This window comes from Pleurodeles waltl, chromosome 3_1 (assembly GCF_031143425.1).
Source record: "Pleurodeles waltl isolate 20211129_DDA chromosome 3_1, aPleWal1.hap1.20221129, whole genome shotgun sequence".
Classification (NCBI taxonomy): Eukaryota; Metazoa; Chordata; class Amphibia; order Caudata; family Salamandridae; genus Pleurodeles; species Pleurodeles waltl.
Window position 1 is genome coordinate 414,582,846 of NC_090440.1, and position 23,098 is coordinate 414,605,943.

Sequence of the window (23,098 nt, forward strand, 5' to 3'; positions counted from 1 at the left end):
GTTATGTTATTTATTAGATGCAATAAATGGCACCTAATACGTGTTTGTGGGGAATGGCATTCAAATGTTGGTGTTTAATACACCAAAATTCACTTAATGCAATAAATACCTTATGCTTTTTCCGTGTTAAATTTCGGCAGATTTGACCAGCGAAATTTAATTTAATGAGCCTTGAGGTGTTTTACGCATCAGTAATTCCGACCCGTGCATAAACAGCGGTTTACAGATACAGATGTGCCAAAATTAACCATCCTAATCATGATCTAGCGCTTACTACAGACATTTTCAGGTGGTTGAACGTGCTCTGGTTGCGCTATTTCTCAATTTGTTTCACCTCCTTCCTACTCCACCCCAATAGTTTTAAACTAGGTAAACAGAAACATCTTGACAAAGACAAAACCCTCTGAAAGTACAGCTCCCAAGGGAGATTAGGGTCCACTGCGACAGTAAATGATCGTCACCTGAAAGATGCACCTGATCCAGAGCCACTTAAAACACTACACAGAAAAGACCCGGATCAAAGCCAACACACCCAGCACTGCACACCTACCCCAACACATCCTGCTACTGCCTCTAAATTCGGGTCATTTCCCCCCAGTGGAATAATCTCCAACTGTCCCCAAGCAGCCATTGTCTCCTCCAAGCAGCAGCTAAGGAGCCCATCACATTATTCTGCCCTCCCATCACTTGCCATTTCCAGTGTCCGCTGCCACGAACTATATCAACACCGTGTGAATAATTACTTATAAGCAGGGCCACTGGAATTATGACATTGCACGGCTGCTGTATAATGTGCACATTTTAACAACAACAAAAAATTGTTTCTTACTCAAAAGATTAAAGGGTTATAAAAATGAGGCAATATGAAATGCCGCACAGTGAAAGGCCCTTTGCAAACTAGACACCTTTTTGTTGTTTATTGCTGTACTTGGGTATTAAAATGGTAGAAATGAGGTGCAACAAATGCCCAGACAGTGCTACCACGCTTACAAATGATGAAATAATTATGTGATGCTATTACAAATTGTGCCGCATTATGCGGCATCATTGGCCTTTTCTTGCAGCATAATTTACTCAACCCTGCCGCGTAGCTTGGCCCTCTCCTCCCGCATAATTTTAGTGACCCTGTTTATTTGCTCTTTTTGTAAAGTTTGTCCTAAGTGCTTACATACACTTGTTAAAACTCATCACTTGATGGCCATTGCCACGGATTTATAACAACAATTTATAACATGCATGACACAACACAAGCACCTTGTACGACATTAATATGGCAGTGCACAATGACACCAACAGCCCTTCGTCGTGTCCAGGATCTCTACATGCAGAGCGACACCCTTATCCGATGCAACAGTGGGAAGTGCCCAACTTATTACGTTGACAGTGCCTAAACTGACAGACCCCAGAGGACAAATCACAATCCCATCAAGCGCCTATAAACAAGGCTGAGTTCCCACAGCACTACAGAGAATCCCGCTGGCTGACACATGCATGCTCCATCACATGCACACACTAGTGTGCAAATCGCCGTGCCACCCACAGAGCCCACGATAACAGTACGAAGAAGCAGAGTGGCTCCGCTAGCACCGAGTTACCCACCAGTGCCTAGAAAGAGGACGTCGTAGGTTTTCTGGAGCCCCTTCACTCGCTGCACGCTGACCTGCCGGTACTGCACGCCGGTCTGCAGCAGCAGGGGTTGGCTCCGGATGGTGCTGTCCATTAGGAAGTGATCTTTGACAAAGTTAAGCACTCGATCCGGCATCTGCAAGGAGGAACTGATGCCCATGTGCCGAGCATGGTTGTTGATGCACTGCCGGAGAAAACATGCCAGCGTTATTCAACCGCAAAAGGCCAATAAATCCCAGAAGACCTAGTCAACAAGAACTGTGTGTCCTGCAAATTCTGAGAATAGCTCGGAGTTCTCGTGTTAAAGTACACTGCAGTCTGGTGCCCGGTGCCAGCGGTGATAGTAACCCTCAGGAAGCTGTCATGCACATCCCGAGTCAGGTTTACCAGCGGGGCTCGGCGCTGGCAAGTGGTGGCAACGATCTCAGCAGGTGGACGCGCGCCTGGTGCTTCTTGGAGAAGCTCCAGGGTTCGCTGTTCCCTGAAATTCACTGAGCTGAGGTGTAATCGCAGCCGAATGCCACGGGCGACACATTGGGAATCTCTGAAACCCTGCGAAATGCTCTATTCTGACACTGAACTAGACCCTGAAAGAGCTCATGTTTAGAATATAATGAATGAATGTGGGGATGGTGAATCTGGAGTAAGGTGCCTGGCCTCTCCAATACAAAAGCATGTCGCTTCCACAGGCCAGCAGCGAGTAAAGCAGTCACTATGTTTCCCAACATGTTAGGAAAATACCATTTTCACCTACGCCAAAGCAATCACATAAAAATATTGAACATGCTTTCTCTTGTATTTTATCTCATTGATATAGAGCTTCCTGCTGCCATGTGGGGTGCTGAAGCGCTTGCCTTCTTGGGTGGAACACTATACTGTGTAGGGTGTTTGGTTGGAAGTGTGTTGTCCTTTTTGCGATCCTGTGTGGGAAATGTTTCCATGGTGTGCGTAAGCACCACGGAGGTGTGGTTATCGTGTTAAGGGATGCAGCTCTGAGCAGTGTGACGACGAGGAAGTGTGCGAGACAGGCGCACAGTTTGTGGTTTTCAGTGAGCTGGCATCTTTGAGCATCTCCGAAGGTCTCTTTTTGGTATTTCTTACATTCATAGTCCACTTAGCTATTACTGTAGTTGGTTGTTCATTCTGAGATATTTTGTTTAAAATGTATGCTCTTGAGCAGGCACAGTTTAAAGGGAGAAGTGATGGAAAGATCTGGTGGGATGGACTTTGTTAATGGCATCCCAAATCTGACTGTCCTTGTGAGATGTCACGAAGTGTCTATTAGGAAGCCAGTCAAGACCAGCAGTGGTGGACTGAATAGTCCTCTGTTGGCCAGTGGGATGTGGCAGATCGCTTCCGTTATACCACGCCTGCTCAGCTGGTAAAGGGTTGATTACTGCTGTGAACTAGTACACTGCTGGATAATGGTGATGACCCTTAGCAGTTTTGTCTTATGTGAGTATAAGAGAGTCAAGCAGTAAAGGGAATTATTAGGCAGCCTATATGTGCATGAACTACAACCTACCAACTGCTGAGTGTTATATTTGTTTTCGTGTGGGTGAATAATGTAATGTTCTTGGATTGTATAGCACTTACTATCTCTGATGAGGCATTGTTGTGCTTTTACGCCGGGCAACACGTTGCTCCAGGCCCCAGGCTTCGTGTGTTTTTTTGGTGTTATTGGGATTAGTCTTGTGCTCTACAGGAAACATTCATGTCTTCACTCCATTTTTTGTGGTAAATTTAATTAGTAGAAATTAGGTCTGATCTTTAGTGGGAAAAGGGGGAATAAGTTTACTTCATGCATTGGTTGGTGATATTAGTAGGTGAGCTAGGGCAAATGGTAACATTTAAGCCCATATTTATACTTTTTTGTGCTGCTTTTTGACGCAAAAGCAGCGTAAATTTACAAAATGCAATTGTGTTTTGTAAGTTTGCGCCACTTTTGCATCAAAAAATGACGCAAATGCGGCACAAAAAAAGTATAAATATGGGCCTTAATTTCTTGCCTCCATTACTGGTTTGTATTCTTCATCTCTATTCTATTATTTATAGCACAGTGCAGGATAATGCAAATCTGGGGTCTCAGAATGCCAGGGGACTGGATGGTTTATCAAGTTATTAAATCATAGGCACTACTGACAGGACTGGACTTGTGAAGTATATTTTTGGGTAAGATGCTCATGTATTTACAGTATTAAAGTTATTTATGTAGCACAAACCTAGTCATGGGGACAAATTAGCACATGATCAAACCTATACTTGTCTTGGTTCTACACTATTGAGGCAGTTCACTGTAGTCTAGCTTTATCGGATACAATTTAGTTCCCCAATAATAGAGGAGAATAAGAGGTGATATACTATTACAGGTCTTTAATGCAGTGTCTACACAATAGCGGCGATGTTGTCGCTTTCGGTACTAAGTGCCACCACTCCGAAGGTGAAGTCTGAGCTACATAAATATCTGAAGTAAATGCACAAGTAAATACATCTACATTCTTGTCACACTGAAGAATTGTGACAGCCATGTTAAACCCAGTTTGAGACGATTTAATTGCTGGCATTATGGACAGTGACAAGGTGGTAGGAACAAGGGGTTGGGGTGTTAAGCCCCAAAGTGTCCTGTGCTTTTCAGCAAAATATATTTACATGTTATTAAGTGAAAGCAAGACTGTCCTCTTCAATAATCCAGAGGCGACTTGTGTGGCCCAACCAGGAGAGGCACCCGATGCCATATTTTCTCTTTACTGGGGTACTTTTTAGTATACTTTAGAAACATGTGTTTATGTCATCTGGCAAAAGTTGAGAAAGCATCTAAATGGTCTGCATTAAGTATTTGCTCTGGGCCTTGTAAACAGTTCTGACAAGCCTGCAGCCAAACAACTTTTTGATCCTTCTAATCACCTGGGGCATGCTTCCTATATACCATTATCTGGGCTGTGTGTCCATTCATCATTGGCTTTGTGTAGATGCATTTGTCTTCCCTGGTTAAGCTTGCATTATAAATGCCTGACATTTGTAATCTAAATCTTCTTGGTCTATAGAAATTCTAGTCATCAAAACAAAAAAAGTTGGACTTACACGGCTTTAAAGCTGCTTTTTGTTGCCGCTATTAGTGCATTGGTATATTAGTGAATATTAAGCATATGGTCCAGAAAAGCCTGAATGTACGCGTACATAGTAACATTCAACTGCAAGAGCTAGGTCACATTTTACAGGAACACAAGTTATTTTAATGCATCTAATTAAATGAAATGAGTGAATGTTGAGCCCTACATCTCCTGGCTTTGGCTCCGGCACGTGCTGCGTGTAGGTGTACCACTGCAGGGTCTCCCGGTTCACCTCCTTGTAGAGTCCATCGAACGCTCTGTGCACCTCATTGATGGTGAACGCGCACACAGCGGAGCTACTCGTGCCTCCCTTGTTCCTGAAATGAGAGCACAGCCTTAGAAGAGGGACATGGCGTGGAACATTACGTCGTACAACAGGGATTTAAGCATGACAATTAACCAGTAACCTGCTCACATTAGTTCCCAACCACAACAGAATGGGGCCTTCTGTGCATGTTTCAGGTACATGTATTTTACATGTAGCAGGTGCACTGTCGTAGAGTAGTACATGAAGGGAATGACATAACAAGAGTTGGGACACCCTGACACAGTTATCACCAGGCACGTACTGCACACTGAGTTATAGCTAGTGAACAAGAATTTGAGGACTTCAAGGAGGTCCTTAGTACTGGCCTTAAGTAGAAACTTAAATAAAAAAGATGACTGTGTAAGTAGCACCTATGCAAAGTATATGGGATGCTGCGAGTACTGAAGAGATTAATATAATCCTCAAAGGAGCCAGGGTATATTGGTGTAATGCTAGATGATCAGCTACTAAGCACTGTCTTCCGCTGACAGTGTGGGACAGTTCTCAAACTAACAGACAGTGTGAGCGATCAAACTGGAATCACGGACGCAGGATTCAACTTACAATGTGGAGAGAGGAATGTAGAGCTCCAACTGAGAGTGAGTATTAACCGAGAATGATCACACGTTTATAACTGAGCGTGGGGATTATGTCTCCAAGTGAGGGAAGAACAGGAGCTCCAACTAAAACTGGAGCGGGTGGGATTTAAGTGAAACTGGTAGAGGCTCCCAGTAATCGTGGAGTTTAGAGGTTTGAGTCTAAATGAGAGGAAGAGGAGCCATTGTCAGTAAAGTTGGCTTTACTGTTATAGCCAAGTGAAAACCCTACTATGCGCTGCTACAGGCGCATACAGGGGCTGTCAGTTGACACTGGACCTTTTGGGTCTAAATATATTCGAGTATGTCCACATCAAGACAGAAATCAAAGGTAAAATAGTTACAAAGTAAAGAAAGTATCCCAGATATGGGAGTTAGGTCATCCACTTGCCTCAGCTCTTAACATTAGCAATACTTTAGTCAATGTTTCAGTGAGTTTTAGTAAATGAAAACACGTCTGCCACATAATGCCTTTAAAGACTGATTGAGAAACCATTGGTCAACAAATGTATATCACTTTCATCGTGTTCGACCAATGGCAATATTTCCAAAGACTGCAGTCATAGGTGTTGCACCACCCAAAAGTTACGTGCTGTTTTGTTGGGTATTTTTACTTCAAATGTAATGTAAGTTTCACATATAGCATACCGATCACGTACACAGTCCCTGGAACTTCTATAAGCTCTAGTCAGATTTTCTTCACAATTTTGTTCAACTCTTCTTTTTTGCCCTATCCACAGTACCACAATGGGAAACAGTCTTTATCACGCAGCGGGAACCACACAGTGCCTTTAAAACGCAGTCTCAACAACGAATGCGTCTTTACCACACTCCAAGATCGCCCTGAATCACGCAAGCCTTTACAACAACTTGCTTTAGGAAATGTGTTGTTGGACTGTTGTTGGATTTTAAGTCCAACACGTTCCCTACTGTTGCACAGACCAGAGTTGGAATAGTAAATTACACTATTCCAAAGTCCAGCACTTCCCTAAGGCATGCCCTTGTATCTACTTGCGTGGTAAAGGAATGCGTGGTAACGACGCATTAATTGTTTAGACCGTGTTCTAAATGCACTGCGTGATAAATGCATGCACGGTTCAGTCATACAACCTATCACAATAGGTCACATAATATGTCAACTGGCTGAAGATGTGCTACAGTTGTCATTTGCTGTTGAAGGATGAAACAAAGGCTCTCCAGAAAAGGAAATGCATTAAAGGCAATGGCATTACACCCCACTTCCTCTATTCCAAGTCTATTCCGATTCTAGAATTTTACTTTACAATAACTCAGCAAATGCTGAACTGGAAGTAGGTGTATTTCATGGTTCTTGAAGCACTGGCTGAAAAGTTTCATCTGTGGCCATAACAAATCCCTCGCCCTGGGATCAGTACTGGTATGAATAGCCATTACTATAAGTAAAAGGAACAAAAATAAAAAAATAAATTAAATGTTTTGCTTACCTTTGTAACAATGAATAAACCAGCAGCCCCCAGGAACATGTCATGGGTGCAAGTCTGTTTCAACAATAATTAAAAGTTATGATTAAGGTGCACCCTCTGCCTCTTTAAAACAACTGCACTATCAATTCCAGCTGCTGTTATGAGAGGGATAATTAAGCATGTATTTTGATCACAACCAAATAAAGGAGACACTAAACAGGTGATCTGTTAGCACCTGGCTTTTTCCTTCTGCGCGTACCTACCTTCCAGCTATGACACACCTTAAAGTGTTTTTTCGAGGCATTGATGCAGAGCAACATGAAACGTGTGCACTCAAGTAACGTAGTTCTTGTCTTGAGCCAACGTAGTTTTGCAAAAACATGTTTTGTGTTTGTGTGAGGGTTCAGCCAAAATTCTTCTCGTTGCTGCATGCGGCTTGGATGGTTTCTGGATGAGAATTATAGCACACAAAGAGCTGATTTCTATCCAGCGGCGGCCCCACTGTAAACGACAAGCGCTCCTGAGGTCTTCAGGCTCGAGGGCAGCCTGTTCCACGAGGGGCCAGCAGGCCTGGCGTCATTCTGCTGCATCAAGGGCCTATCTCAGTGTGGGTGAAATACAGCGCACTCCAGGGAGTCGGGCCTACTGCTCCACGACCTTCAGACTTGTAGGGTCAGAACGTTTAGAGCCCCTAAAACACGATTTTCTTAATTTGAATGGGTGATGGTCAAATAACAAATTCCCATATTACATTTAATGCACAAATTTTAAGTAATAGTTTTGGAGATATACAATTTAATTTACTAGAAGATAACCTAGAAATCTTGTGGTCTTAAAAGTAAGGGTTTGGCAGTCTAGACATCCAGTTGTTTTGGCGGGACGTTTTGGTTGTCATCCCATTGAACTCTATAATATGCAGATGTACGCCAGGAATCTCTGGCCTGTGATAGGCCACGGTGAGGTCACTCCTACTGCAGTCTGTCTGATGACAGGTTGGGCAGGTTGCAGGGATAGGAGATACAGAACTGCCCTCAGCAGGTCACAGGGAAGCGAAGCAGCTGAGTGTTTGTTTCTACTGAGATTGCAAAAAGGCACTTTCAAGTGTGGGCGGCGCTTTGGGACAGTTTCCGAATATACTGCTGAACGTCTGCGATCATAGTCAGGAAAACGTTGAAATCTCACAGCAACCAAAGTGAGAATGATAAATGACACCAAAAATACTGCTATGACCTGTACGAATTAGCAATCTGGTGGAAGCTGCTAGTGGAGGCAATTCCCAGTCAGCCAAGGGTTCAGATACCGATGGCACTTGAGAGCGGAAAGTTGCTTTGCCACTGAAATGGCCACCTGATCAGGCAGGTTTTCTTGAGATATCCGCTCGAGATACACAGTACAACTGCTGAAAGGAATACCAAGGGGCATATTTATACTCTGTTTGCACCGAATTAGAGTTTTTTTGTACTCTAATTTGGTGCAAAACGAACTCCATAATTATACTTTGGTGCTAGACCCGTCTAGCGCCAAATTTAAGGAGTTAAAGTCATTTTTTGGACGTGGAAACCTACCTTGCCCTAATGAGATGCAAGGTAGGCGTTCCTGTGCAAAAAATGACTCTGTGGCCCTAATGCCATATTTATACTCCCATGCAAAAATGGTGCACGGGAGGGAGGAGGGGTTTGCCCCATTTTCTAACGCCTGGGTCAGGGTAGGTGTTAAGAGGACCTGTGGGCCTATTTCCATGGTGGAACACCTTGGAATAAGCCCACAGGTGCCCTCCCCAGCCCCCAGGGACACCTCCACCCACACCAGAGGGACAGCAGAGGATAGCGGACCCCATCCCAGTTAAGTATTTTATTTTATTAATTGCCATAGGGGCCCCTGAAATGGGCCCTCATACATGGCACAGAGTGCAAGGGCCATGCCCAGGGGACCCTGGTCCCCTGGTCTGGTCATTGGGGTGGTGTGCATGACTCCTGTCTTTTCTAAGACAGTAGTCATGTGGTATGGATGGTTTTGTGTCAGAAAATGACTCTAGGCAGGTTAGGGTTTTTTTTTTTTTACTCTAACCTGCTAACGTCATTTTTTGATGCAAAATCCCCTTCTTCCATACCGCCAGCCCCACCAGACTAACGTAATTTTTTTTTGCACTAGCCAACCCTTTGCACGGGCTTGCACCATTCCATAAATATGGTGCCCGGCTGGTGCACAGAAATGGTGCAAGCCGGTGCTAAACTTTGTGGTGCAAAACTGTGTTAGTGCACTTTTGCCCAAAAAAGTATAAATCAGGGCCCAAGTCCTTTGAAATAGATGAAACCTCATAACACAGCACTATGCAGGAATTCAAAACAGAATATAAAAGTAAGAAATGTTAAGGCTGATAAGGAATTTGTGGATTGCAGATTGAAAATGTGACTAACAGTCTACCGTATAAGTCATGCTCTCTCACGCCTTCAGCTGAGGAAGCAGCTGGTTAACAGTGCTGGCTGAGAAATAATCAGTGGATATAAAAATAGAAATATCTATAACACGCCTTAGTAAATTACATGATTTAAGTCTGATTAGACCTTGGTGTCACACTTTGTCTGGAGAGGTCTCAAGAGTGAATGCTGTTAGTACTAGATACATTAAATATAAAATATATAATGAAAGGAGCTGGAAATTCTGCAGCATTTCCTAAATTATCTCCCAGGCCACTATCCTTTGCTTTAAACCATAAACATCATGTGCAGATCATTCCGCACCTTGCATGCTTTTGCCTCCTACGTACCACTGCGAGGTGAAGACTCCATAAAAGATGGTGTTTTTCCAATCCGCATCTCCTGGAGTCAACACGAACATGTCTTGAAGTACATTGAAGGGGAAGCCATCATCTGGCCGGGAGCACAACAGCTGTGCCTTCAGGAATGTGGTCCAGCGCTTCTGTAACACTCGCTCGCCTCCTAGATCGCCCTACACCAAAGCAACAGAAAATGCAATGGGAGAGAAGAGATTAACAAACATGAGATGATCAAACAAAAGGCTCAAGGAGTATGAGAGGGTAAGAATGGATGTGGGGATAAGCATGAATGGCCAGAGCTATTCAGAGAGTCCATACACCCAAGCCAACCAATACTTAAAACGTGCATTGAACGACACAAGGCCACACTGCAACATTCAGCTAATACCCAATTTCGGAAGAGTTGGGCTAGCTTATCAGCCTGCTTGGAAACGACCAGCCAGCCTCAGGCAGTACCACAAAAGTAGGTGGCAAATGTTTGCATCAGTCAAAGAAAATGGAGTATGTACTTACATCCCCTTCTGTCTTCTGCACAGACCGATTTGTCATTAGTGGAACATTGTCATATGTACTGGATGTTGTCTCCCTCATCATTGCACCTTCAGGGTTCAGGGAATTTCAGTAACAAATCCTTCCTAATAGGTTTCCAGGACTGCCCTAACCATCAACAGGACACGTATTATAGGGGGTGACTTTCAACCAGACCTGAATTTTCAGTCAACTTCAATGAGGATGAAGTACTTACAGGCCTAAACTAAAAATGAGGGAAATTAAATCAAAAGTCCCAAATAACATCCTGCTGTTTTCTGGAAAGCATGGACAGAGGCTGGCTGACAACTCTGGAAGAGCGAAGAAACACCCACTTTGGAAAGGCCACTAAAAAGGGTTCATTTTCCAAGCTCATTCAATCTGTGGCCTCTTTACAAGCACGGAGCATTTTGAATCAGAGATTGGTTTATTCACATGGGTACCTGCTCGCAAAGAAGTCAGTTCAGACTTACAACGTATTTAGGATGTTTTAGTAGGTTTATATAGTGGGGGTACATTCACCTCTTATACTATTTGACTGTGCTTTTGCCAAGTGTGCGCCGGTGTTGAGCAATTTTCATAGCTGTGGGTCGGCTGCCGTTCACAGTTACATATTTTAAAACCAAATCTCAGGAGGAGTCTGCAATTCTGCCAACCTAGAAATGGGGGTGGGCTGTGTGTGTGTGAGTGCGTTGTAAGGAGGGCAGACATGGAAACAAGCTCTTCGCTGCTTAAAAAGCCCTGGTGGGCAGTAGAAGGGGTAGGGCGCTGCGGGACCTATAGCCCATCATGGCCCAAGAAGTCTCCCCTATCCACTTAAAACAACTAAAACAAAGGCTTTTGATCCCACCCCCTCTGTCCGGGGAGGGTGTCAATCTTTTAATGGACTTTAAGGGTGCGGAGCCTCCAACACATGAGCTTAAAATCGACAGAGTAGGTCTTTCCAGCTCATCCTCGCTCATCGTGTGATATTGGCTCTGGGTTATCGCATGAAGAGGGCTGATATTGTGGGACACACAGTAGCTCCGTTTCGGTTGGCAGGCTTGACTGAGTCTGTGTCCCTCCTCATTGTGAGTTTCAAGGAACTGGTCACGCACAAGTCTTTGGACACAAACCTAGCAAGCATTGGCAATGCCAATAAATGCCAATAGGCCTAGCTTTAAAGGAATGCCACATGATAATGTAAGGATTACAAGTAACCAGCATGGGAATGGATATGCATTTATTTGTGTGGAAGCAAAAAACTGTCGAATTATTTTGGTGTATGCTAAAAGGTCAGGTGCACTGTCAAGTGAGACCTAACCAGCATCCTATAATAAAAGAAAACCCAACAGGATGTAGCATAAGCATGTATTGCTAAGCTTCTTATGGTCTAAGCCCTGAACCGGTCACACCAAAGCGGCCTCTCACACCGAATCTTACAACAAGCCGTGAGATAAATTCACTTTCTTTGGCACCACTTCTCACCTTACAGACACGAGCCACCCGCGACACAATTGTGTTCTCGAAAAAGTCAAACTCCTTTCCCATTTCACTGAAGAAGAAATAAACCTTGTCATCGTCACCCTCGGCGTTACCCTTCGGTAAACTCTCACGGATGTAGGCAGAGCCCACAAAGGCTGGGTCTGTGGAAAAAAGAAAATACTATTTAATTCCGACCTTTGGTGGGCGACGATTTAAGGGGGAATTGCGAGACGGGTTATTGCGTCAAAAGCCACCATCCCTCCCCCAGAAAGAACTCCGAAAGAGAGAACCTGTATTTAAAAGTGCATACTCATTTTCACAAACTAATACTCGCTCAGGATGTTCACCCTTCTACCCCCGGTGACCGAATCATGTCAGCCCTCAGATGAAGTCAATGATTTCAGTTAAGAACTGAGCTGCCTCACGTGTGCTCCAAATCAAGGAAAATTCAACGGTCAGTTTTTAGTTTTTGTATTGAAGCCCAGAGGCGTTAGAACAATTTTCAGAGTGGGGGAGGGCTGTCGTCATCAGTTTTTCATCACTGAACTCATAGGTATTGTGAAAAATGTAAGTCTTGAGCAAAAAAACACAAGTGTGGCAAATGTGCCATGCCCATTCCGCAGGTGGGTAGTAAGGGTGTGGTATGTAGCCGGTGGTGCATTCTGGAGCACTGGTTTGGTAGCACACTGACATTTTCTGACAGCACATTTTCAGTTGAAATGGTCACTAAATTTGCATAGACGTGCAGGTTTACTGGAAAAACAATGTAGCCCAAAAACGATAATGCATGGAAGTTGGATTTCAGCAAATATTTATCATTTGTGCATCACCAAATTGTTTTGATTTGTTTTAATTGTACTAAAATCTTTGTTTCCATCACACTTCTGAATTATGAAAATGTGATTCATTTATGCTTTCCTACTTGCTGATATAATGTGAAATATGGTTGTAGTTGATTTACAAATATATAATTGTGTGTTAGAAAAAACTGACATCCAACAGCCTTTCCATTTCATTCCTGAACGCAAGCAGAATTCACCCCTAGATCGCTTTTACAAAATCCTCCCACTTGGCAGCCAGAGAAATAAAAGTACCCTCCACTTTCCAAATAAACAACAATATGTCAAAAGACATAAGGTAACATTTGACCTTTGACCTTAAATGTGCAGCATATGTAACAATAAAAACACAAACTTCTTTATTGCTCATTCACTTTCTGAACTCCAGCACTGATATTTCTGGTGGTGCTCCACCCTCAGCACCCCTGCTTCCAGCGCCTGTGTGGAAGCCGGTGACCCATACGTAGATCTCAGCAGTAAGCGCCCAACTCGCCGACGAATCCATCGGAGAAACAGGAGTAATCTGACGGGTGGTTTGTCAGTGCTTGTGCGAACCCCATGTATTATTATGACGAATGGTGGATTAGAAAAGTAGTGTGTGCGAGAAGGGAGAAGAAGCGGTGTGTGTGGCCATGCTAGCTGAAGTAATGACAGAGGAAGCAGGGGAACATGATTACAAGGAGAGAGAGTGCATTGTTGGACATCCTGGGAGGGAGGCGGGAGTCATGTTTACTAGAGGGAAGAGTAGACCGACCAATAAGCTGATGGGAACAGTAGGAGAGATGGGAGGGAGAAGAGGTTGGGTATGGAGGGAAGAGCTGAAAGTGGCAGATCTGGGATTTGGTCAGGGTTGAAAAGGCGGGACCGGGTGGTTAGGAAAGAGAGATGAGACATATTGGTGAGAACGAAGATCCGACTTGTAGAAAAGTGGAGGGGGTGAGTGGAGGGGGTGAGTTTGAAAAAACAGATCGGATATGTAAGTCTATAACTTAATTTGGGAGAGAGGGGGAGATGCATCCTGGGATGAATACATCAACAAAAGGAGTTCACAACTGACAATTCTATGATTTTCAGGAACACTGTACTTTTGATTTTATGGAAGTCTGCTAAAAGTAAACTCAAGTGCTTATACTGGAATTCTTTAAAGACTTGAAGTCATATATTTAGGAAACTTCTGATATTAATAATTTAGGGCAATCTTCCAGCCTAAGCATAATTCACAACAACTCCCCCTACAGCAGTGTTATCCACACATGAGCCACCCTTTGCTAGAGAGATCGGCGGTGAAACGCTTGCGCATACCTTGGAGCCAGTGCAGAGAGTTCTCCGTCTTCAGCAGGGTTCGGCTGTCTTGACTCTTGTAGATGATGGGCTCGTTCCCCTGGAAGCTGCTGACTGTACCGGCGTACAGATCACCATCTATTGAGGGTGCAAAATTCATTTTCAGATGATACATGAAGGAGTGCCTGGCAAGGTTTCACGAGAGGATGGAAAGCAAGGCGCTTTCAAGCACCGCCACGAGTGGACTCAGCACCAAGCAATGCACATTCAGAAACCAAGGGGTGCCAAAACACTGCACACTGCAGACACCCACTTTTATTTAATTATATATTTTTACATAAAATGTTCCCAAAGCCTACGATAATGTACGAGTTGAAACTGGCACTCGAGGAGCCAGCTGATGATACTAGTGTAAGTGACAACAGTTTAGAGAACAGATAAAGCCAGAAAATAAGATTAAAAACAAGAGTGAGGTGTTGGCCAAGAAGCTGAAGATATTTGCCCCTCAAATACAGGACAGGATTACTAAAAATATTTCTTGCAGCATGGTAGCCAAACATTAGAGTGAAACGGTTAGTTTCCACTTCCGGGGAATATATCCTGGGTTAAAAAGGCAGGAATATGCTCTACGGGCGTATGTCCACAGCAGACAGAAGGCAGAGCAAAGCCCATTGGGAGACTCTCTTAGAGGTACTCCTAGTTCAATAAAAGATAGAGAGCGCAATAGAGACAGATACCTATCTGGTGGCTGAATTTCAGAATGTGAAACCAGATAACCTGGAATCAATACCGGCCTCGCTGCTTACCAAACTGTGTGAAACTAGGCAAATATTTTATTTCACAGAGCCTCCTTTTCCTTTATTATCACATATGACAGCACTTTTAAATACTTGAGTTTGGGATGTGGGGTGTGCAAGAAACTTTTATGTGTGATTTAATAGGCTATAATGTTATTCTATCAACAATACGCATTTAGGCGGCCACGTTTAGGGTTTACATGATTACAGAGATGCCTTTTAGCTCACTAATGGCTTTGTCTTTTAGAAGGCAAGCAATTAATGTTTCTAAAAGCTATCACTTTTAAGGTCTATGTGGTGATATAATCTTATATACTAAAGCGAAATACTTCTGTTTGTTAAAGAAAAACAAACTTTACAATTTTTAAAAAGTGTATTATATCTTTTACGTTTTGTTTGTTCAACAATATGTATGCCAAACATTTTCATGGCTTGGCTTGTGCACGACCGTGTAGAGCAAGGCCAGACCCATGGCTCGGCACTGGATCTGCTCGCCCTATTAAGCTGCATGCATGCCCTCCTCTCTTTGCAATCAGAGCTTAGTACATGGGGCTGGCAGTCACTTGATAAAATGATTTGTGAAAGGCGAGGACTGGAAACGCGGGCTCTGCTCACGCGCACCGATTTGACAGCTCTACCATCAAGGCTTTTTGTAGCCTTTACGAAGAAGCGTGCATGCATTGAAAATGCATTTAAAATAGGAAATCCCATTACCGGGACTCCAGGTCATTGTGCTGTATTCCCTGGAAGAACTACCAGGCCCAGGAAGGACGGGCAGGGCTGAGTTACAGCAGGGAGTGTTTGGGGTGTGACACCCCTCAAATGCATTCTTGGTTTTGTAGTTGGGAGCTGGAGTTCTGAGTCGGGACTGCTATGTCAGTGTCAGCTTTCCTTGTTGTTCTCATTTCACTGAGGTTATAACTTGTTAATTTTTTGGATCAGGATCTTAAACATAGTGACGGGTTTACCAAAAAAGCAGTAAATCTGCAGCGGACAAGTAATCATTGAATAGGTGCCAATATACTACTTTTGGAACTCACAAATGTTGGCAGTAGTAGGCTTGCAAAGTTGTGCCAGTCACAAGTTTCCAGACGTACTACTGGCAATCAAACACCTAAAAGGTGATGGAATGAATGCTTGCAAATAGCCCAACCAGTGGCAATCACTTGGGGTATTCCAACCAATCGTTTTCCGCCCACTGTGCCACTCTAGAAAGAAACCACCTAATGCAAATCAGTACTAATCATGTCCCTCATAAAACAGTTCATTCCGAAATCTTGATCATCTCACCCTTCCACCCTGCATCCCACTGCCTTTTAAGAAAATGTGAGATTCACACTTCTAAACCTCGGTGACTAAGCTGTGCCCCTGCATTTAAGAAGGCCACCACGAGTGGGGCAGAATCAGTTGCACGGTAGACAGAATCATGCAACCAACATCCAAGCCCTGGCAGCCTTTCCGAGCCTCCAGAGACTACCTTAGTGCCCCCATAACCCAACATGTCATTTGTCCTGGCCTCAATGTGGGAGATTCTAGTAGTGTCATCTTAAAAATGTTGGAGGCACTGGGCAAGGCATATTTTGAAGGTGCCTGTGAGAGCCAGTTTTTTGTTTTATTAACCATTTCTTGTTAAATCAAGCTCCATTGACACTAAATTGTGTGTTAAACGCGAATAGGGTCACATAAAAACAGTTGAAATGCCTTGGACCCTAAAAGTGGTAAGATGACATTGGGTAGTGAGACTAAGTAAGAGATAGCAGAAAATTAGAGAGTTTTGGAAAGAGAAAAATAATACTCATAGTCAAATAGAGAAAAGAGTCACGTTCCCAGAGGGGCCCTAAGAAAGTGGTAGCCCTGGACAATTGCCCGCCTTGCCCATTCCTTAAAACGTCTATAGATTTTAGTCTCTCCTCAGGCTTCAGGAGTGTGCAGTGGCTTCCTCGCTTCATAAGCTGGTGAAGCGGCCTGTCTCCTTCGCAGTTGGGATCATGGTCTTTCCAGTCAGGCTAACAACAAGGACCCATGCACAGGACCAAACAATATTCTTTCTGGATAAATGATTATAGCAGTCGTGCTTGCTATTAATAATAACTAATCAGCTAACACCCCCTACTGTCAGATCTCAATAATATTCCTTTGGACAAGTGTAACATTTGGATATATAATATAACCACTGGCCAACTGCGAGGTGAACACCAGAGACTCTTATTTCTAGGCGGGTACTGATGTCCCCTGGTGAGAGGCGCTCATTTTATCAAATCCCTGACATGTAAAACGCTTACTCTGCCCTGCAGGGCTACTTGTAGCCTGCAAACCATACACATACGCGGCTGCCAGGCCGGGGGGTAAGTTGTTGACTACTGACTGAAGAGGCACACTAATCCCGACTTCCCTACTTGACTAGGATGTTTGACCGTGGCTACAAATCTTTATCTTACACCATGCCCCTTTCCTTATTTTCTTAAATCACAAGTGCTTGTAAACAGAAAAAATGTGCTATATAAATAAGGACATTTACAAAAGAACATTGTATTGGTGGCATAACCCATGTTACTGGCATGCCTTTTCATTTTTATGTGATACATCGTATGTTGTGGGGCACTATAGTAAAACTTCAAACACAGGCTGGAAACAGCCAAGCACAGTATTACTTTCCTTCTTGGTGCCTTTAGTTTACTTTATCATTTATTAAAGATATAGGCCCTCATCACAACTTCGGCGGTCTTTTTCAAAGACCGTCGAGGCCGCAGGCACCGAAATACCGCCAGTGCTGGAGGTCTTAAGACCGCCCTAGTACCATTGATCTCTGACTTCCGCCCAAAATCAGGTGGAATTCCGAGACCAGTCGTGCTGGTGTTGCAGAGGCGGGACCGCCACTGGTACCGCCACATCAAAAAGAGACCGCACACTGTATTATAACCCGTAATACTGTGTGGCGGTGTCCAGATGGCGAGGCACTGCCGGCGGTGGAAGCGCCAGGACCCGTTCCCTCCCGAATGACCTCCTCGACAAATGAGGTAAGTGGATCGTCCAACAGGGGAGGGAGGAGTGTGTGTATGCGTGTGTGAATGTCGTGAATGCGGGGGAGGGGGAATTGTTTGTGGGTGTGTCTGCGTGTGAGTGATTATGTATGGACAGGGGAGGTGGGTAAGTGTGTGAGTGGATGGGGGAGTGAGTGTGTGAGTGGATGGGGATAGCGGGTGAGTGCGTGTATGCGATGCTGGGTGTGTGTATGTGAATGTATGCATGCGCATAGAGGGGTGGGGAGTAAATATGTGCGTGTATGCTGTGTTTGTCAGTGTGAATGGGTGTGTATGTCACGTAGGTGAGTGAGGGTTTGTTTGTAGAAGTGTGTGAGTGCATGTGTGCTGGTATTTGGACGTGTGCACAAGTGTATCCTGGTGACAGGAATGCTTTTCCTGTCGCCAGGATGCAAGACCACCAGCTTTTTCTGGTGGTGCGACTGCCAGAAAAACGCTGGTGGTCTCCCGCCTTGTGATACCACTAGTGGTATCACGCCATCCGCCGGGCTGGAGGTGCTCACCTCCAGCCTGGTGGAATGTGGTAATGTGGCGGGATGGGGGGAGGCTCGGCGGTTTGGCTTCAGCCAAACTCCTAATTTGGCGGTATTCACTGCAGGCCCATCAGTGGTGACACCACCACAGCAGCCCTGGCAGTCTTTGGACCGCCAGGGTTGTGATGAGGGCATAGTCATGCCAGGTTTTGAATTCCGGTACCTATTGTCAAATATAATTTCTGTTCTGGGAACGACAGGATAGTAGTTGCAGAATAACTGCAACAAACACTGCTGCTCATGAATCACTTGAACTGTTGAATCCCTGCTGAAACATGATTGACTTGCAAACAATTAGATATCAGAAAATCCACAGAGTAGAGTTGCAGGAAGGAAAACATTTCTCCATCGCAGTTCACTCTTCAGATATTTTACAATTCCATGATTATCCCAGTTTGTTGTGAATCCAAGCACCCATCATTAAAAATCTAACATAAATTAATTACTTTCCTGTTTTTCACATTATTATTTCAAAAGATACACCCAAGTGGCTAAACTGGAGTCTCTTGAATCTGGATGCCTGGATTGTAATCCTGACAACTGTATGATTCTAGATAAATCACTCACTTTCCCACACCTACCATTGTAATTCTGAGAAACATAATGTCAATGTGCAGTTCAAAAAATTACTGTACACAAACTTGTGTGATGGTTTTGAAGCCTTTTCTACATCTTTATAATGAATATAGTCGTAACTGGTAAATTAATGATGCTGCAATAAAAAAAAATGTATTTAGATGTTTAGAATTGTGTCTATTAATGTAGTCATACCACATTTTTACAGATGCCATTTTATTAAAAATGGATGCTGTTTTATTGTTCTGCTCATCTTGCTCCTGCTTATCACCCCTCTCAATTAATTTTCCCCATGTGCCTGTTCTTGCCTCAGTTTTTGGGAGCACAGGACACTGTGACACAATTGGTTATTCTCCTTAGAGAGCATGTATTGTGACCGAAACATTCTGCGTATTCCTAATATAACATTCTGAAGGACACTGCTGCTGAAAGTTCTGATGCAGACTTGCTAGCACACTGGTGGATGAATCTTTGTTTGAAAATGTTTCATATTGTGTTGTACATCTCCGGACTGTGATGTTCCTGTGGAAGCTAATGGAAGATTTCCTCTACCTTAGAAATGGGTTAGTGTTATAATAATTTTTGTGAAGATCTTCATTCTGATTTGCCCACTATGTGTTATCACTAGTCATGTCATGCTAAATGTTCAGTCTTGGTAATTACTTAAAAACTTTTATTGGGGATAAGCTATGAGACTTTTCGTTTTCCCCATAGGACTCTGTCGGATCACTTTGTGATGACTTCCCTATTCTCCTGGGGACACTGTCCATTTCTCTTAGGATCTTGCTGTTTAATGGGACTAGAATAATTTAGATTTTATACTCTGTATCTGATCATTTAGGGCATATATTTTGCATTTCTCTGTCACACACATATTGAGATTTTTGTAATAAAACTAACCTTTTAATTGATTTAGAACTTAGTTATTGAGTGGTCACAGTCACCATTTTATTTACTTATCTAATAGGTTGGGCCTGATGTTGAGGAAGATGATGACTCTTACACCTGACCAACTGTGCAGTAGCCGAGTTGCCAGAGGTAAATTTTGGGGTGATCAAAATATTGAGGTGCAATAAAATATTAAGGTTCGGCTCTCACAATGGCTCCAAGCACCGCCACCAACCATTAATGGACAGTGCTCCATTGCTCTCCAGCTAGGCCTGAGTTATATAAATGCCAATATATGTAGAGATGCTGCCACTGTGGATAAAGTGCTCGATGCTTCCCTTTTGCTGCCTTTAGATAGGAAATTATGGCAGCGTGCACTTTCAGGTGTTAACTGGAAGAGTGTGCGTAAGAGAAAAATAAGCACTAGCAAAATCAAATGGGTCTGTATTTTGAATCCTGAGTAAACTATGAAAAAAATTTGGAGTGGAAAAAAAGCAAAACATGAACGATTTCTTCTGCCTCTGCTACTTTTTGTTGCCACTCAAACAAAAAGCTGAATGGAGAAACAGCTGGTTTTATCTCTTTCTTTTTCTTTATACATTTTCAACATTAAGCACTCCTGTTGTGGATGTGGGCTGTGATACTTTCCTGCATCAATTAGGACTTACCAATTATGATTGCTGTGGATTTAATTTCCGGGTCAAAGGGGCAGCGTCCCTTCCCATCCTCCAAGACTGGATTTCCATCACTGTCCTTCACCAGGGAGAAATCCTGTATTCTCTGCCGAGGGGAAAATACACACGTTTAAGTCACTGGCTAAATTCCGGGATATTGTTACATTTAGTGTCCCTTTGCACAGTATGTTTAATGAATGAACTTTCTTGACTGAATTGCTCATATATAAACACAGGTGCTTTGTACCAGAATGGTGAGCCCCCTCCCTCCACCAGGTATTTGTGCATGTTATTCAGCAGCATATTTAATGCGTCAGCAGAGAGATGTTTGTGCTGGCCTGATGTGCCCATCCACAAGTGAATCTGCATGTGAACCGTGCTGAAGGAGCTAGTCTGTGTTACAAGCTTGCTGAGCGGACTGCCAGGAGCGATGAATAGGGCTGCATGGCACTGGAATGGGCAGGTACGGTTGTGTCAGAAAATGGGCACTAAACGTTTAAAGCGGCTGACCATGGATGGAACGTTGTTCAGAACCGCTAGAGAGTAAATGAAGGAGCTTAAAGAGGCCGAAGCGCTGTTTACTCTCCTTGTGGGAGACAGCGCTAGGCACAGCCGCCGTACCATGCACTATCGTGTAACGCACATAGTAGCGGAGGCTGTGTCGGGCTTCTTCCTTTGCAACATACAAAACTATGTTAAGTATTAAAATATCACATTCAGTGCAAGACATCAGCCAAAAAAAGGTCTAGCAGGAATTATGGGAAGGACACAGAGGGGAGTTCTGCCACCTCTGTTTCAGTGATGTGCACAATGTATATAAAGGGGGGTTCTAAATAAGGGTGCTGAAGCCAAGTCTGAATGATTATTAGTAGTAGCTAGAGGCTAGTAACCATATGACAGGGTTGGCAAAATTAGGTCAGGCCTTAGGGCCAGACTCTGACCTTTAGATACACTCTCTGCTAGGCGCATTCTCAGGATGGAGGAAGCCAATTAGGGATATTCAAGGGCAGCCACTGCTACCCCTGTTTTTTCTTTGGTGCCCCTGGCACTGTCCTTCATTGTCATTCATTCCAGACAACTTTAGTTATGTTAAGCAGTGAACCAAAAATACAAAAGAGTTTTGCCAAAAGAAAGAGAACCATTTTATGAATGGCTGAGAACACTCACCACAGCTTTTCCAGGTACGCTAATCCAAGGAATGGTGAAGTGAAAACTACTTGGAAATTAATGTGAGGAGTCTGTTGCACAAAATTAACACATGGCCATTTGTTTCCTAAAGAGATTAAAGCTAATACCCACTTTGCCTCCTTAGCTAATCTGGGTGTTCAATATTTGAATGACTTTAATGTATAGTGATATATGTAGATGCACCTTCGATTAATATCCTGATACTCTAGCAGGGATGAGGCCCTCTGGGCCTCCGGTTGCAGCCCTAGCCTAACCAATCACAGCTCTGATCATTCCGCCAGTCATTAAATTAAGACGGCAAACCTTTGTCCCGCTTGCGTTTCTCTTTACTTAAATGTTCAGTAAAAGTAAGGTTAAAGTTAAACCATGGATGCCCTGTATAAGCAATAAATACCCAGGGTTTGTCCAAGAATGTGAAAGCAGAGTAATGACCCTACACCATCACCAGGCAACCCTAAAATCCCCTTCAGATACCATATTCACACTTAGTATACTGACAGAGATTCTTTAACGGCCAGTGGCTAAGCTACGCCCAACACTCTTCCTTCTTTTTGAAGTTGTATCTAGCTTCCAAGCATGCCTACATAGCCTATGTGTAGCTCTGCTGCTTGGGAGTTTCGAGTAGCAAGGGCATTCTGTCTTCTATATCCCTCCCTATGGATGCTAAGGGCCACTATTGCCTTTTCTTTTCACATGTGCCCCTTGTAACTTGTCTACATATCACTGCATGCTCAGCGTTATGCATGTATTCAAAGTATGCTTATGCTTACAATGTAGCTGCAGGAAGGGCTGAATGCATACGTCCCACAGGTATATAGGTGCGTGCTGTTCAGTTGCAACAGGATCTTGATGTAATTTTGACAATCCTGCTGAAAACACAAACATTCTTAGTGTGTAACTTGATAATCTGAGTCCAGTGAAATTCACATAAATAAAAACCGCCCCCACATGGAAAATAGGAAATAACAGCCAAATTCAGCTGAACGCTCTTCTTTTAATATAGAACCTATGTACTGCTACGATCGAAGGTGGCGTGTTTAATACCCCATGAAAGTTAAAAACATACCACAAATTAATGCACCGCACTTTTTTCCTTGTGCTATCTCTTTTATTTAACTAACTGCCTGTGTAGTTTAATTCCAGCACAGAGATAGTACTTACCTGTAGATCTTTCCCTTTGGAAGAACACTGCTTCTTTTTCTTTGCATCAGCACTCCACAATAACTATACATGAAGAAAGATAGTTGGTTAGTAGCTGTCAAATGAGAACCAACGGAAAATAGCGTATTTGCTTATTTTCAAGAAGTTGAGAGGGACTCTAAGAAGGAATGGAAATCTCAAATACAGCTATATTTGTTCTTAGCTGATACAAGTTTATATATATATATATAGATTCAAGATTCATTGATATGTTTGTGTTCCCATATGTTTC

At 43.4% G+C, this 23,098-nt stretch overlaps 1 protein-coding gene across 3 annotated transcripts in view; it reads right to left on the reverse strand.

Moving 5' to 3' along the window:
• The window catches only part of SEMA4B (semaphorin 4B), a 160,040-nt gene that overhangs the window by 38,252 nt on the left and 98,690 nt on the right, over nt 1–23,098 (reverse strand). For 2 of the 3 annotated variants that reach the window (XM_069222666.1, XM_069222665.1), the window contains exons 3-10: nt 22,828–22,890; nt 22,437–22,535; nt 20,473–20,584; nt 13,991–14,107; nt 11,853–12,010; nt 9,849–10,030; nt 4,903–5,053; nt 1,600–1,810 (exon numbers count right to left, since the gene is read on the reverse strand). In XM_069222666.1, the coding sequence (XP_069078767.1) occupies nt 1,600–1,810; nt 4,903–5,053; nt 9,849–10,030; nt 11,853–12,010; nt 13,991–14,107; nt 20,473–20,584; nt 22,437–22,535; nt 22,828–22,890 (1,093 nt within the window). The remainder of the gene's footprint in view (nt 1–1,599; nt 1,811–4,902; nt 5,054–9,848; nt 10,031–11,852; nt 12,011–13,990; nt 14,108–20,472; nt 20,585–22,436; nt 22,536–22,827; nt 22,891–23,098) is intronic. The other variant, XM_069222664.1, reaches the window with a different exon arrangement.